Source organism: Pisolithus orientalis (genome assembly GCF_024613125.1).
Source record: "Pisolithus orientalis strain OTSU chromosome Unknown F5J12scaffold_13, whole genome shotgun sequence".
In the NCBI taxonomy this organism is placed as follows: Eukaryota; Fungi; Basidiomycota; class Agaricomycetes; order Boletales; family Pisolithaceae; genus Pisolithus; species Pisolithus orientalis.
In genome coordinates, this window is record NW_026260794.1 from 643,419 (window position 1) to 657,037 (window position 13,619).

The window sequence follows — 13,619 nt, forward strand, 5'->3', positions numbered from 1 at the left end:
CGGCGCTACCCTCCCCGCATGCTACTGGTACATATCAACACTGATCAGCATCCTCCTCACTTTGCAGAGACCATAGCCGACCGTTGCAACGAACGTCTCTGCATGAACCCAAACCCAGCATCGGAACACATGGAGCTTCTTGCCATGCTCCTGGACAGATGTCCGTGAGTGCGAATGATGACATTTTTGTGTTACACCCTCAGGATCAGTTGTCAATGTCAGTACTACCGTTGAGATCATTCCCGGTGACGCCACTTCGTGGTCGCCAGACAGCACCGATCGTGGACCTTATCATCCCTTCTTGTTCATAGATGGTAACCTCGGGGTTCCGCAAAAAGTGCTGTATGCGCTCTACCCGTATGCAGTCAATGTTTTCAATGATTTCCGGAAGGCCTGTTTGTCGTCTCGTGAGACCCCTCAAGCGTCCTCGCGCTCCAAACCCACGGATCTCCTGGAATCGTCATCAGTAATTCTCCTCGCCAATCCCTCCCATCAGACCACCCTCAACGCTCGCAAGCGCTTGGTTCGCGAGGGAACGATCGATCCAGAGAAAGAATTGCGTTTCACCTCTTCTCTGCTGTCTTGCCAGCACTGCACCAAACACGGTGAGCTTTGGTACCACAGGCGGTGGATGTTCGCCTTCTCCCAACAGCTTAGTTCTGGAGAACATTCTCGTTCTTCATTCCATATTCCTTTAGCCAGTTTGGGGAAGGAGCTGGCTTTGATTGCTCGTGCATGCGAGCTTTACCCACGGAACTATTTCGCATGGATGCACAGGTTTATCTGCTTCCGTAGCGTCGTCCACTGTCATCCGATAGGAGCTCTTTCGAACCAACTTAGCGACATACTGAACAACGAGATCGATGATATAAAGCGATGGATGGAATGCCATGTCTCGGACTACAGTGCGGTTCACTACCTTATAAGCCTCTCCCAGCTTTTCCCTCAATTGCAAGGGTTAAATGATGGATTGTACCATCATTCCACCTCGCTCGTCCGTGCATATCCATCCCACGAGACTCTTTGGATATATGCTTATGCTGCTTGTTTGATGCCTGGGACACATGGCGAGGATCCTGGGGAGTTCCTGGAGGGTTTCGTTCGACCATTGGCTCAGCTGCGGTCTACAGACGTGCTCACTGACGATGACTCGGCACAGGCATCGCAACATGGCCAGCGATTCCTGGCAAGGAGGGAACTTGGATTGGGAGGGGAGCTTGGGACCGGGTGTTGAATGTGCACTTTGCGGATAGGGAAATGCAAATTGAGGTACTGTAATAGGATGCATCACTGGTTTGTGCTTGGTGTTTTCACCTCGCAATTGCAATGGTTTCATCCGCAATGTGTCGCGCAGGAAGTTCCCTCACTCAACGATAGAACCACTCGTGATCGCAAGTATAAATCGATGTAAGGGGTGACTATCACCCATCGCATCAAACCATTGTAGCCAACCCTTTGGGCACACCGGCATTTACTTGGGGCTTTCGTGGGCGACGACTTCGACAAAGTCTTGGTTTGGCACAACAATCCACTCAAGTGGGAAGCCATTCAGTGCAGTCACCACGAGGCCGCCGACTTCGTGAGGTCTTTGGCAGAAAGTGCAACACTGTGGGTTTCAAGGGAAGGGATAAGTACAATCTCTTCCATCACGGGCTGAGGGACGCCGGAATGATATTATAGATATGGAATTGCTGCAAGGAGAGTGGGCTTTACTTGATGAATGGGATAGCTCAGGGTAACCAATCAGATCACACTCCGTGGCATTCATTGTGCGTCTTACAAACGGCACTGTTGGTCCACACTGGGTGTCACTGTATACCCACGTACATGAAGCAGGCAACCCAACAATCAAGGAGATAGCGGTTTACGGAAGATATTCTCTCGATACCAAGTAAGCTCTGCAAAATGTGAGCGACAGGCGACCGTTCCGATCTATGGATGGACGAACCCTTGATCGAGTGCCTGATGTCATCGAGGGCCCTATTTTCGTCAATAAACCGAACAACCATAGTTATTGTTGCTCTTACCTATGACTTCCCCCCGACGTAGACCTCGGAAGCTCGAGGGTTGGGTACCATCTACGACACAATTCCTAACGGACGCTGCAGCTTGAGAGTCAAAGTGAACAATTCAAAGATTATACCTTTATGGATGAAACATCTTCGATAGTTGTCAGATTGGCAAAACGGGGGGAGTTATGGGAGTAGTAGATGAGAATGGTCTACCCACCAATAATACTAACAACAATTAGGTCGAAGTCAGGTAGAGGATATCGCATGATAACTTAAACGTACCGGTAATGAAGCCGATCGACAACCTCAGGCATTTCTGCGCTCAGAAACGTTCGGTCCACATGAACAGAGTTTCCTGCAAGGACTCCGGTCCGCTGTTCTGGTACCCATTTTTTGATGTATTGCAGGACTGCGTTGGAGACGTAATCCTTAGTGTATGGAGATGCAAGGCAAGCTTGGGTCAGGCCTGACTTAGTATATTTTTCAGCGCCTTGGGTTCACGGCAGAGAGACTCATTGCATGTACTACGTACTTGACCGTGTTGAGTTGTACACCACTCGTCCATACTGCGAGTTCAGTGAGCAATACACAACGGAATATTACTGGGAAGGACTCACTTTTCCAAGGCGGATTTATCAGCTTTGATGACGAACTCGAGGCCATCGTCCACGAGTTCTAAATTCCCATTGGTTATAAGGACAGCAATCTCAAGGAGCTTGTCTTTCTTTGGGTCGAGTCCGGTCATTTCGCAGTCGACCCAGACGATGGGTCCCACTTGAAAGTTCAGAGGTGCTGGCGTTGCCATGGATGACAGCGTTGGCATTGCGCGAAATTCTCTTCGCGCGGTTCGGAAGACGTGGCGTTGCGACTGCCCGAACTTCGTGATGAGGTGTCGCGCAAAAAGAAAATGCATTAAAGGAGGATCATGCAAGTCACTGGCACTAATTGTATTTACAGTAACAGTCCCTGGTTTAAAATGGGCTGAGGGGCCCAACATGCAGTACGTAAAAACTGAGCGACTCCTTTCATCCCAAGGTCTCAACTTTGTTTCCCAGAATATTCTGCTCAATTAGCAACTGCTTGACCAGTGATCACCATCAGAAACCGGAGAAGCAATTATGTCCCTGCCATCGCTGCTGCCCGAGGGCGGTGATTCCTCCCTGACCTTGGCCGCCACCACGCACGACAATGCTCCATTGCTTTCCAGCGAATCGCAAGTGCTAGGATCGCGTGCCCTCGAAACGCCCAACGCGACCCGGACATGACTTGTAGATATCCCAGAGAGATCGACAGCGGAGTGCCGGCAGGTGCTCAAATCAGATATCGACGAAGAGGTTTCCCCAACATCGATATGAGTGGTCACATCGTTACTCGAATCCTTCAATAGCTCAACCTTGGAATGATTGACAATAATCCTGCTCAACTGGTAACGGTATCTGCAGTCAGTACATTTTGTCGCTGTGAAAGTCTCCTATGAACTGACCGATATCCACATTGTGCAATATAGCCAACTAAGGACATGGGTGTCAGAACTGCCCGCTCGAGCAATGGTAGCTCGCAACGCACCAGTAGAAGACGTTGCCATTCAGAGATGTTTGGATGACACCAGTATTGCAGAGTACCATGATGCCCGTCAAAGCTGAACATGTAAGCCTTGCACGATGGCACACATCCAGATACGAGACCTACCTGATATGATCAAGGGGGAAAGTGCGGAATCACGCAACACGACACGGCCAAAAGTATCGCGCGTCCACTCCAATGGCAATTCGAGACCTCTCCAAAATATCATGAAGAACATAACTAGATGAGTTGCCATGGTTGTTGTCCTTGCTCGATCTTAGAGAGCACGCCCATATCGCCATGATTAGTGGACTTACGCAAAATAAATGGTGTCGATGTTGGGTTTGAGGACATAACATGTTTCCGAATGTTTCGTGTTCGGTATGGCTAGCCATGCACTGGCGCCCAGGGACAATAACTGAAGAGAGCAAAATATGGCCAAAACGGATAATATGGAGCAGTTTCTTTGAAATAAAGCGTAAACTGGACACAGCTCAACTTGCCTTTTTCATTCAAGAGTAGTAATGTCACGTACTTCGATGAATTAATGCACATTCGATGGATAACAGAAGAATTTGGACGGTGATGGCTTGGTACACGAACCATGCCTTGCAGTATGAAGGCGGTGTAGACAAGACAGAGGCGATTCGCAGGCTGACATAGACGTTGAAACTTAAAATGAAGTGAGCCAGATGGACAGAAAGAGTGCGCATCTCCACAGTTCAAATACTTACCCCTGTCCTGCCAAACCCAAGTATCTTTCGATAACGTAGACCAGTGAGTAGGGGCGGCAACGACGGATGTTACTGCAAGGTTGATTGGTCAGTTGCTCGCCTCCCAATTAATCGGCGAGACTCACGGCCATACAAAAGTAATCTCATCTCGCAATAGCCAAAAGAAGTCCACGAGCATCACACCTAAGGAAGCGCCTGCGGACATGGGTCAACCTATTTCCGCCTCGGGTCCGTCACCTACATGCAGATATAGCTGCCTTGCGAGCGAGAGCTTCCATGGCATCTGACATGGCCCACACAGACGTGGTCCCCGCAATTCTTCTCTCAGTAGGCAATGAGACGAAGCCGGAGAGTTAGTAGAAAGGAGAGCGTCGTCGTTGCGAGTAAGTAGCTAGTGGGAGTCCTTGCATTTCCAATGGGGCTGACTTGACGGACTTGTCCGCAAAGTCCGAAGGTAGTTCGTGAACAAACGTAACTTCGAGTGAGAACCGTCAGGGATGGTACACTAACGGAAAGTCGCTAACTGCATCTAGGAAGTACATGCGAACTACCTTTAGTTCCTCTCCCAAACCATCTTTCCCATGACCCATGTACTAAGTACCTCCCCATGTCGGTCGAGTACAACAAGGTCTGCATGTGCCCCTGACCTGAGACTGCCTTTTTTGTTCTCAATGCCAAGACACCTGGAAGTGGAACACCCGTCAGAATCAGGGACGTCCACAAAGCGTAATCAGGGACTCACTTCGCTGGGTTCAGAGTCGCACACTTGACGGCTTCCGCGAGGGAGCACCCGGTGAACCGAGAAAAGTTTCGGACACACTTGTCCATGGTGACGACGCTTAAATTTGACGTCAGCAAAGGAAGAGCCAGGTACGGTTGACCTTGAAAAGAGAACTCCTCACCTTCCAGCAAGAGTCGTCGTACCCTCAAGATAGAGCCTGTCACCATCTTTGTAGAATCGCCGCCCGTCACGCCATTCGTGGAAGCCATCCTTGAGGTGTGGATCAAGAATTTTCATTGCTAACGCCTGTTAGGATATACTCCAATGCGTCTAGACTGTTGCGTACCATCAGTAATCAAGATGCACCCTTCGGGATGCGCAGAGTAAGCAAGCTGGGAATATTCCATTAATCGTTGACCACACTGCAAAGCCAGGGGAGTCACTCACCCTGACAGAGTTGGGATGCGAGTGAACACCATCAACAATCAACTCGTAGAATGGTCTCTCAAAAGGAGAAAATGGCATCCTCTCACTTCCGCCAGAGAACCTGCTCTCAGATGGTGTCGTGGGCACTGTACTTGACGAAGAAAGCACTTCCGAGGGATTACGAGAATGATAATCCCTACCCATGGGAGTCTGCGGTGGTGAGCGGATGTCATCAAATGCTTCAGAGGCGTAAGGCCCAGGGGAAACCGCTTTCAGGGGAGTAGAAGTTCCTGTTCTCGACTTTGCCTTGCTGGTGAAACATGGCAAGTTAGCTGGCTTTGCGGCCAAATAGGGAGAAGATCCAAGTAGTCCGATGATTGAGGGGTCACGATGATGCAACTGCGGCATAGCATTGAACAGATGGGTAATACAGCGAGCACCATTTTGGACTGCCGCTGTTGCAGCGTCCGTTGAGCAAATGCTGGTCGGTGCAAGGTTAAACACTTCTATGCACCTCCGTAGAGACCTACCTGTGACCGATGTTGAAGCATATCCCCCTTTTACTAACTTCTAGGATGGCGTCCATCACGCCCTCTATCTCAGGGGCGGCAGTGATGATACGAGCCCCTACTGTCCCCTGACTGACGCCATCTCTCATTAGCCAATCCTCTGCATCAGCGAGATTTTCCGGTTGATATATAGCTTCAAAAGTCTTGTAACCTTCCGAGGCTGGAATGATCAACGGAGGTGAATGTGCACCACGTTTAGTCATGTGAAGGAATGGGCCTTCTACGTGCCAACCCAGTAAATGTGCTGCATTGGGAGGAGACCAAGGACGAAGAAGCCTCAATATCTTAGCGTAGAGCGACTTCTCTTGTGTCTAAGACTAACGTCAGTCATCCGTAACGTCACCCAAGGTATGTCGCGGCTAACAATTATGGTTGGCACGATGGCAGTCACCCCAGTTTCTACGATTTTCTCAGCCACGCACTTAAGGCCATTCCGATATTTTTCGTCGCCCTCATATACAGAGAAATCAAAGCCGAAGGCTCCGTTTATCTGAATGTCAATAAATCCCGGACTGAAAGATAGATCAGTGGTGATTCGTTGGATGTGACCCCTAAAACGCTACCTCAGAATGTTTCCGCCTAGATCGACAACCCTGTGTGGCCTTTGTTTCCTCAGATAGAAGGTTCGCTAATTTCAGCGTCCTTGGTTGGTCGCGAGTGTCATATAGCCTTATACCGAATCAGTACTGACCTGAGCATCCAAAATGATACCACGGTGTTCGTCTATCCATAGGTCCTTCTCGATTAGACTGCCATCTTCCTGGGGCAGGAGGCAGTTGGTAAAGCACAACAGACCGTTTGAAGGCTCTTTAGTGGTAGCGACTGGCATGATGGGAGTATTGGTGAAGACGCTGGTTACAGAGCATCCTCAAGGGTAACTTAGGGGAGATCCGGGCCGCTGGGAAAACCCCTCCTGAAACATTTCCGCTACAGGATCTTGGTATAGGGGGACATTTCATTGGACTCTATCTGAGGGCGCTCCAAGTGATGATAGTGGGTGCGCACGTGGACGGTGTCGATGTGTACGTAAATTTTCTGCAGTGGACCCTCCGTCTCGCGACTGAACACAATTGTGAGTTTGGTACCGCTGAGAGCCATGTGGTCCAGCTGGTCTGCATAGGGGAGACTAGGATAAGAGTGGTTTTTGCTAAGTATTTGGTTGCCTTGTCCTGAGCCTGATACATTCTTCTGACTTCTAATAGAACAAGGGTTGTCATACAGTCAACTGCTTGGAGCCTAGGTGCCAGAATACAGTCATTCTATGACTCAATGCGCAACCTTGATCGGCAATGCTCTGTGCATCTGATGATGCTTCGATGGAACGTTTTTGGCGCACACGGGTCTGACCCCAACACACCTCTGCACACCCTCAAACCTTTATCATGCTCGACCCCGGTGACTAGACTACGTGCAGCTGGCCCTGTTCCGTTTCCACACCGTCCTTGAAGTGGTTTGGCTATCCGCTTTTGCTGCTTGTGGCAGAAGGTAAGACGTATCGGGCTACATGGATAAATACCGGCACGCTACTAAGGGATTGCCTTAACTAGTCTATGAGAGTGGCAAGAAGTGCAATAGTCCGTGCCACGGCCCGCTACGTATAGCCTCACCTAACACTGGCCATAGTTGCTTCCCCGAACCCAGAGACACGGACCGACACCGATGGATGAAAGGATAGTCCAGAATTTGCTGCGCACTAACGGACCTTACAGGCCACTATTGGGAAGTTCATTCTGTATAACGCCACCTGAACCTCAGGTTCGCGGGGGAATGCAATCGCAACCACAGCGCTCTCTTCCACAATTCGCAAAGCTTGAAAACTGCTTAAGCTCCACCAGATCCGGCCTGCGGATTAGGAAATATCTTAACTGGCCTATGTATGTGGCAAGAAGTGCAGTAGTCCGTGCCACTACATATAACCTTGCCCCTGTCACTGGCTATGATTGCTGCCCCTAACTTAGAGGTACGGGCCGGCGCCGATGGATGAAAGGATAGTCCAAGGTCTGCTGTGCTCAGCTGCGCCCTGACGACTTTACAGGAAACTGTTGCGAACTTCATCGTGTATAACACCACCTGAGTTTCAGGTTCACGGGGGAATACAATCGGTTGGCATGCAACGGCTGTGTTCTCCGCCAATTCGCAAGCTTTCAGAGTTGCTTTGGTTCCGCCATATCGGTCACCGTAGGAGTGCCTCTATGCGTCGTTTCCGTCTCTGTCAGAAAGCAATATCAGAAAGCAGCTTTCACGTCGGCAGTCACGAAGGATCCTATGTACCATCGTGGTATCACCAAGTGGTTTCTGCGCGTCTGTTTGAGGCTAAGAATAGCACCTTGTGTTAGATCATGGTAGTTACACCGACGAGTGTAAGGACTAAAATTTTGCAGATTTGGTCGAATCATACGCGATACGCCCAACGGATCCTGGACCATATGGTGTGCACCGATGATTTTTTTAAAGGCAGCTCCGTTGGCATTGTGATGAGATTATTCATCTTTGACGGATCATTCGTGGTGTATGCCGACGATGGATCATGATATCAGCGACTACACCTGTGGGGTAGCCCCTCTGGAGATCGAGTGTGAGGTAAGCTTCGGTCTACATTCGCAAAACCGCCCTTTGGCAACCGTACGTCATGGATCCTTGGTGAGTCGATAGGCTGGTTTATTTTCTGGTCACCATTCGACGATTCCACGCCCCCCGGTTGCAAGCTACACTTCCACCTCTGTGGCATGCCACTCAAGCATCGGGAAGAGCGGCATTCCAACCCGCCCGCCTAGTCTACCAAGACTAGGTGGCCGGTTGTGCAAAATTTTCCCGAAAGCCCAGGTGCCAAGATGATGGAGGTATACACTGTGGGTTGTTCTGTACCCGGAATGCCGCATACTCAAAACGCCAGCGCAACTTACCCTCCGTGCCACGGACTTCGCAATATGTATATCTCGGGTTGCTTGTGATGTGGTCTCTCGATGTTTTCCACATCAGACTGTTTTTATTTCGGGTTCCCTAACCAATTTAGCAGGTGTGTTCCAGTGTCTTCTCCAGTATACATGATGGAATCTTTGCAGAACATTCCTATGTACAAATCCCTCTAGTATGGATGTGCCCATTTACAAGAGGTATCGCAACGAGTGACGCCTATCCTAGTATTCATCCCCCCGTCCCAATTTCCTTTTCTTTCCCCTTCTCAGATCCCGACCCATCCTCTAGATACAGGCGGTTCTCTTCAATGTAGTCCACGACAGCTGAGGGGAGTAGGTACCGCACGGAAAGGCCCCGGCGGAGGAACAGCCGGACCTTTGTTGAAGAGACATCATTCTGGATGAGCTGAGGTACTAGATAGATGTTATGACGCCAGCGAGCCAAGCTATCTACAGCTTGATCCATTGTTGAACCTGCACGTTCAATGATAAACGTGCCATATCGTCCAAGGATGTGTTCGAGCTAGGGACAAGGATAGTTCAACCCCTTTGACACGGTACCGCAGCACAGGAAGATGCGATACGGGAACAAGCGAACGGGTGAACAACTCACATCCGTGTGGGACCAAACACCAGGTTCGGACATTGTGCATATAAGGTCTGACCCGGCCAAGAGCATAACCCGGACATCACGATGTTCCCCGTCCTGCGTGTGGACACCGCCTTGCACTTCGTTTATTTCGTAATCGAAATGGTCGAGCACTACAGCCGTGCGTTGATAATTCTGGAAAGCTTCCCATGCGTCAACCATGAGCCATGAAGACGTTTCCTCGGCGGCGACGGTGCACATGTTAACCCTGAAGAATGGAGAAGACAATGTGAGACATGTATTCGCATGCACGATAGTCTAGGAAATAGGGAGGTAATTGGGGGAAAGATAGGTGGCAACGGATCCCTAAGCAGGCAGAAAGACCGGCGAGGGGCTCCGGTGTGGGAGCCCCAATGTAAACAGTCAATCCACCCCAACCCCCACAGCCTAAAACATTCACCGGTCCGGCAGCACGGCATTCCCGTTAAGGGGGAATGTTGATGGTAAACCGGTGCGGGCGCCCTGTTCGAGATCTGTGCGCTCACCTGTGATGGGCATTGAGTAGACCGGGTTTCTTGTACTGATCACTGACAGGACTGAGATATGCTCCGACAATCTCGAAGTCAGTGTGCTGTCGAACATAGTCTTTGGCCATTTCGAACATCCGGAGATGGAGATAGGTGACTGGGCTAAAGGATCCACATGCTACGAGAACGATAGGTTGTTTGGTGGAGTCACGGAGGACTGTTTGAAGGCGGTGGTGGGGGAAAGAGTAGTTGGGTGGATAGGTGAATGTACTCGTCCTGCGAGGAGGTACCTCGGGAGGCATCGTGTGGTATGATCACAGGCGTTAGTGTGTAAGATGTTTCTCCCGGCTGGTGACAGCCCGCGGTTGGAACGTTGGCTGCCAAGCTGTGGAAACGGAAACATATCCAGTCAATTGTACCCACGATGGCGTTGCCGGACGCTGATATTAGGAGTCAACCATAGTAGGCTTTTATACACTGTGATTACTACATCGCTACAATCGTGTGTTGATAATGATAAATCCGTCGGCTACTACTAGAATTCTGGCGTGCTTCGCCGCTGGCAAAATCCTATGTGTGCGCTACCACCGTGGCGTGGCCACCTCAAGTGGGTTTGCCAATGATTTTTTGCACAGGACCACCCGACCCTATGGCAATCATGGAAACTCGTACACGCAGAGAGAGGAAATTAATAAAATGAATGAATAGATAAACTGAAAGGGTGTCCTTAGCAGACTGGAACCTGCCAACTCCCTTCGCCACCGAGATGCGACGGAAATGTCCGCCCGTGATATTTCGCTTTCTCTTCTGCGGCATGGTCGAACGAGTTGGGGAACAAGTCGAAGGGCGGCTGGTCGGTGACGTGGCTGTATGACGGTTGCACGTATGGCATCATTAGCCCCTGGTAATCTGAACTGGGAAGTGGGCCGCTCGATCCCAAAAATCCACAAAAATTGTTGATGTTTGGCGCAGGCGTCGGCGGCTCCATGGATAGAGACGAGGGCGTCGATGCCAGTTGTTGTAGCTCGAATGGTGGCCCATATGGAGTAACCTCTGACCCTGACCATGTTTCCAGCGACGATGACTTGGTTTTATCTCCGACCTTTGCGCGCGACACAGGATTCGAGTGGACCCGGTTGACTGGACGCCTACATTGGATAGACATTTGTACCATACGGTCCTCTGCCAACCGTTCGAAGGAAACGACCTACGTTGTCGAGTCCGCGTAAAATCTCCGCGTCAAGGGGAGGACAGTCGGATAACGAGTAGGGGGGCATTGGACCGACACCGCCATCGTTGCGAGAGAACGCCGCAGACGGTTGTTCCCCTGGCCTCATCTCAGCTAGGGGAACTGTCACGGCAATCGGCAATGTGGATTTGGGTGACAGAGACTGAAGATATGGCAAGGCCCGAGCGAGGATATGTCGCTGGTTATTTGTCAGCGTCGGAAACACGGCCAGACACTTTCCCTTACCGTGAGGCCGAAGGTCTTCGGAGAAGTCTGTGATTCTGGAGAATGCGCAGCAGGAGATAAGCAGTCCACCGCCATTTCTGCCTTCACTGCTAATGGATTTGAATGCCTCGCAATCTCCATCGATAGACTGAGCTCGCGTTTCTCGGCGGCTTGGAGCTGTGCCTGCAAGTGTTCGATCTCTGAGCGGAGCTCCTCGTATTGGTTGCCCTTCTGGGCAAGCTGCTGAAGACGAGCATTTTCGTCCTCGAGCTCCCTCACGCGCCTAGATTTCCAAAGTACGTTAGACGTTTACCACTAATGGTGGTGCAGGAAACAGATACATACACTTCCATAGCCTCGAATTCCTCTCGCTTCCGCTGCCTGCTAAGGAAGGCTGCTGCGCGGTTCTTGACGAGGCGAGCCTCGCGCTTGCTCAGCCCAGAAACGTCTGGTGGAACAAAATCTTTGGTACTAATCCTCTCCCCGGTTCCGCGGGTCCTTCTCGCTCCAGGATTGGTGGTGGCAAAAAACTTCTTGCATGCAAGGAGCGAGTTGGTGTTGGACATCGGTTGAGAAAGCGAAGACGCTGATGATACTTGTGCTTCCGGAAGGTCAAATACCTTTTGGGTAGGTACACACCGCTGGTGCTCGCCTTCAAGTTGTCTGTCGGGTGAGGCACTCAGCCTCAGCTTTTTAGTTGGCGGCTCAGGGGAATCGCTGATGTTAGAAGAGAGGGAGGTAGGGGGTGAAAGCGGCATTGTGTAGTATCCCCAGTCGGCGGTGTCCATCGAGTTAGCTGAGTATGGTGACTGTTGTAGGTCCCATGTAGCATCCGTCATCAGCGTCTGGGGTAGGGAAGAAGAGTCCCCAGTCATAATCGGAGGGGGGGTGTTCTGGAGCATGGTAAGCAACGGCTTCAGCGCTGGGGCCATAGCGAGGTCGGGAAGGAATAACGAAGTTCCCCCATGGGCCGTACATTTTATAGGATAGCATTTGCGGGACAGTCCCCTTGCGAACTTGGTGACCCATCCAAATCGAGCTTGCAGGGTCAGATTGGAACATATGGCTCTCACGTGCATCTCAGTTGCCATACACTCCAGAATGAGCCGACGGGGCGCATCAGATCTATCTTGGAACGCACCAGGCAAAACATTTCTTCTAGGTGATGCAGGGAACATAACAAGTTCGGACCTTTCCAGATCATCTTGACATCATGGCAGTGCCGCTGCCCTTTTCCCGACAATTGCGCCCCCACTACGCAAGCGAAATAAATTTGATGCCGGTACTATGATTGGCCACCAACTGTCCAAGCCGCGTGGCAGCAGTTAGATATTCACTGACAGGGATGCGGGTTGAGCCCATCTTGATGACACCTTCGGAGGAAATTTAACCGGGCGGACTACGTAACTGTGGGGCTACCGAGCAGACTGAAGGCAAACGCGAAAGTCCATCCCCCAATCAACAACTGAGTAAAAAAATACAGCAAAACATAACAACCTCTTCCTATTTGATGCGAACGGCGGATATGGAAGGAGCATGGGAATAGATCCCGATATTTTTAATGGCCCCGCTCTAGCAACAAGCGCACACTTCTTATTTCGGAGGAGGTAGCCCGTTACGGAAATGAACTCACTCCGATCTTTCACGGTAACTTGAGGATCATACAGGCCATATGTTGCAGGGAAGGTGGGTAGTACTCATACTCGTGAAATTTGCTTTCGTTGACCATGAAATTGTTCTGCCAGCCTCGGCAATCATCAGATGTAAACCACCCTGCTGGGGAACGTCCATACTGGGGACCGAGCTCATCCGTGAGAACAGTGATCAACCACATCCCACCGGTCGTCGTAGTATTATTGAACAGGAACATTATTTGAACTTGCGGACAACTGACTGCACGTGGTCTTTCGGTTGTAATGGACGTGAGTATGTGGGCGGGCGGATCTGTTTGCATGCAATCTTCACATTGCTGTGGCAGCTGGATATTATATGCCTCACTAAGCTCAAGCATCTTATCGATGCGCCTCGGCAGCTCTTTTTGGAAGGCGGGGCGGGGCCCCACCCGGTGGGGCCGCTCTGTTCGCGATCCTTCCCCCTGGTGTCCCGACTT

At 50.7% G+C, this 13,619-nt stretch overlaps 6 protein-coding genes across 6 annotated transcripts; 1 reads left to right on the forward strand and 5 right to left on the reverse strand.

Moving 5' to 3' along the window:
• Positions 1–4: 4 nt before the first annotated feature.
• Positions 5–1,364, forward strand: F5J12DRAFT_829997 (protein prenylyltransferase). The gene is made up of 2 exons (XM_051745686.1): positions 5–164; positions 223–1,364. The coding sequence occupies exons 1-2, from the start codon at positions 19–21 to the stop codon at positions 1,232–1,234; spliced, it is 1,158 nt and encodes a 385-aa protein (XP_051600283.1). The 5' UTR covers positions 5–18; the 3' UTR covers positions 1,235–1,364.
• A 343-nt stretch (positions 1,365–1,707) lies between these two features.
• On the reverse strand, positions 1,708–2,945 carry F5J12DRAFT_830005 (ribonuclease H-like protein). Its single transcript, XM_051745687.1, has 8 exons — positions 2,630–2,945; positions 2,545–2,578; positions 2,295–2,482; positions 2,230–2,237; positions 2,144–2,160; positions 2,028–2,092; positions 1,949–1,980; positions 1,708–1,898 (listed from the first exon to the last, which is right to left on the reverse strand). The coding sequence occupies exons 1-8, from the start codon at positions 2,923–2,925 to the stop codon at positions 1,849–1,851; spliced, it is 690 nt and encodes a 229-aa protein (XP_051600284.1). The 5' UTR covers positions 2,926–2,945; the 3' UTR covers positions 1,708–1,848.
• On the reverse strand, positions 2,946–4,779 carry F5J12DRAFT_830013 (uncharacterized protein). Its single transcript, XM_051745688.1, has 9 exons — positions 4,757–4,779; positions 4,611–4,692; positions 4,448–4,537; positions 4,111–4,396; positions 3,893–4,058; positions 3,702–3,841; positions 3,579–3,651; positions 3,496–3,523; positions 2,946–3,435 (listed from the first exon to the last, which is right to left on the reverse strand). Exons 4-9 carry the CDS (start codon positions 4,286–4,288, stop codon positions 3,082–3,084), a joined length of 939 nt encoding a protein of 312 aa, XP_051600285.1. The 5' UTR covers positions 4,289–4,396; positions 4,448–4,537; positions 4,611–4,692; positions 4,757–4,779; the 3' UTR covers positions 2,946–3,081.
• A 40-nt stretch (positions 4,780–4,819) lies between these two features.
• On the reverse strand, positions 4,820–7,074 carry F5J12DRAFT_86851 (carbohydrate esterase family 9 protein). Its single transcript, XM_051747079.1, has 9 exons — positions 6,717–7,074; positions 6,589–6,653; positions 6,390–6,537; positions 5,987–6,336; positions 5,478–5,937; positions 5,377–5,422; positions 5,212–5,329; positions 5,052–5,147; positions 4,820–4,992 (listed from the first exon to the last, which is right to left on the reverse strand). The coding sequence occupies exons 1-9, from the start codon at positions 6,852–6,854 to the stop codon at positions 4,863–4,865; spliced, it is 1,551 nt and encodes a 516-aa protein (XP_051600286.1). The 5' UTR covers positions 6,855–7,074; the 3' UTR covers positions 4,820–4,862.
• A 2,095-nt stretch (positions 7,075–9,169) lies between these two features.
• Positions 9,170–10,358, reverse strand: F5J12DRAFT_905554 (uncharacterized protein; the record flags this gene model as incomplete). Its single annotated transcript, XM_051748672.1, has 3 exons — positions 9,170–9,463; positions 9,554–9,797; positions 10,075–10,358. The coding sequence occupies 3 exons, from the start codon at positions 10,356–10,358 to the stop codon at positions 9,170–9,172; spliced, it is 822 nt and encodes a 273-aa protein (XP_051600287.1).
• A 165-nt stretch (positions 10,359–10,523) lies between these two features.
• Positions 10,524–13,096, reverse strand: F5J12DRAFT_830043 (uncharacterized protein). Its single transcript, XM_051745689.1, has 4 exons — positions 11,855–13,096; positions 11,531–11,792; positions 11,264–11,483; positions 10,524–11,238 (listed from the first exon to the last, which is right to left on the reverse strand). The coding sequence occupies exons 1-4, from the start codon at positions 12,685–12,687 to the stop codon at positions 10,784–10,786; spliced, it is 1,770 nt and encodes a 589-aa protein (XP_051600288.1). The 5' UTR covers positions 12,688–13,096; the 3' UTR covers positions 10,524–10,783.
• Between the last annotated feature and the right edge of the window lie 523 nt (positions 13,097–13,619).

Coding starts and splice junctions, on each gene's coding strand:
- F5J12DRAFT_830005 (XM_051745687.1), bottom strand. CDS start 2,925: ATGCATTTTCTTTTTGCGCGACACCTCATCACGAAGTTCGGGCAGTCG. Junction 2,579..2,629: donor GATAAATCCGCCTTGGAAAA/GTGAGTCCTTCC, acceptor CTGAACTCGCAG/TATGGACGAGTGGTGTACAA. Junction 1,899..1,948: donor CATCAGGCACTCGATCAAGG/GTTCGTCCATCC, acceptor CACATTTTGCAG/AGCTTACTTGGTATCGAGAG.
- F5J12DRAFT_830013 (XM_051745688.1), bottom strand. CDS start 4,288: ATGCGCACTCTTTCTGTCCATCTGGCTCACTTCATTTTAAGTTTCAAC. Junction 3,652..3,701: donor TTCCCCCTTGATCATATCAG/GTAGGTCTCGTA, acceptor TTACATGTTCAG/CTTTGACGGGCATCATGGTA. Junction 3,436..3,495: donor ATTGCACAATGTGGATATCG/GTCAGTTCATAG, acceptor TACCGTTACCAG/TTGAGCAGGATTATTGTCAA.
- F5J12DRAFT_86851 (XM_051747079.1), bottom strand. CDS start 6,854: ATGCCAGTCGCTACCACTAAAGAGCCTTCAAACGGTCTGTTGTGCTTT. Junction 6,654..6,716: donor GTATCATTTTGGATGCTCAG/GTCAGTACTGAT, acceptor CGCTGAAATTAG/CGAACCTTCTATCTGAGGAA. Junction 5,938..5,986: donor TGCTTCAACATCGGTCACAG/GTAGGTCTCTAC, acceptor TGCACCGACCAG/CATTTGCTCAACGGACGCTG.
- F5J12DRAFT_830043 (XM_051745689.1), bottom strand. CDS start 12,687: ATGTTCCCTGCATCACCTAGAAGAAATGTTTTGCCTGGTGCGTTCCAA. Junction 11,793..11,854: donor GAATTCGAGGCTATGGAAGT/GTATGTATCTGT, acceptor TTGGAAATCTAG/GCGCGTGAGGGAGCTCGAGG. Junction 11,484..11,530: donor CGAAGACCTTCGGCCTCACG/GTAAGGGAAAGT, acceptor ACAAATAACCAG/CGACATATCCTCGCTCGGGC.
- F5J12DRAFT_829997 (XM_051745686.1), top strand. CDS start 19: ATGCTACTGGTACATATCAACACTGATCAGCATCCTCCTCACTTTGCA. Junction 165..222: donor ATGCTCCTGGACAGATGTCC/GTGAGTGCGAAT, acceptor TGTCAATGTCAG/TACTACCGTTGAGATCATTC.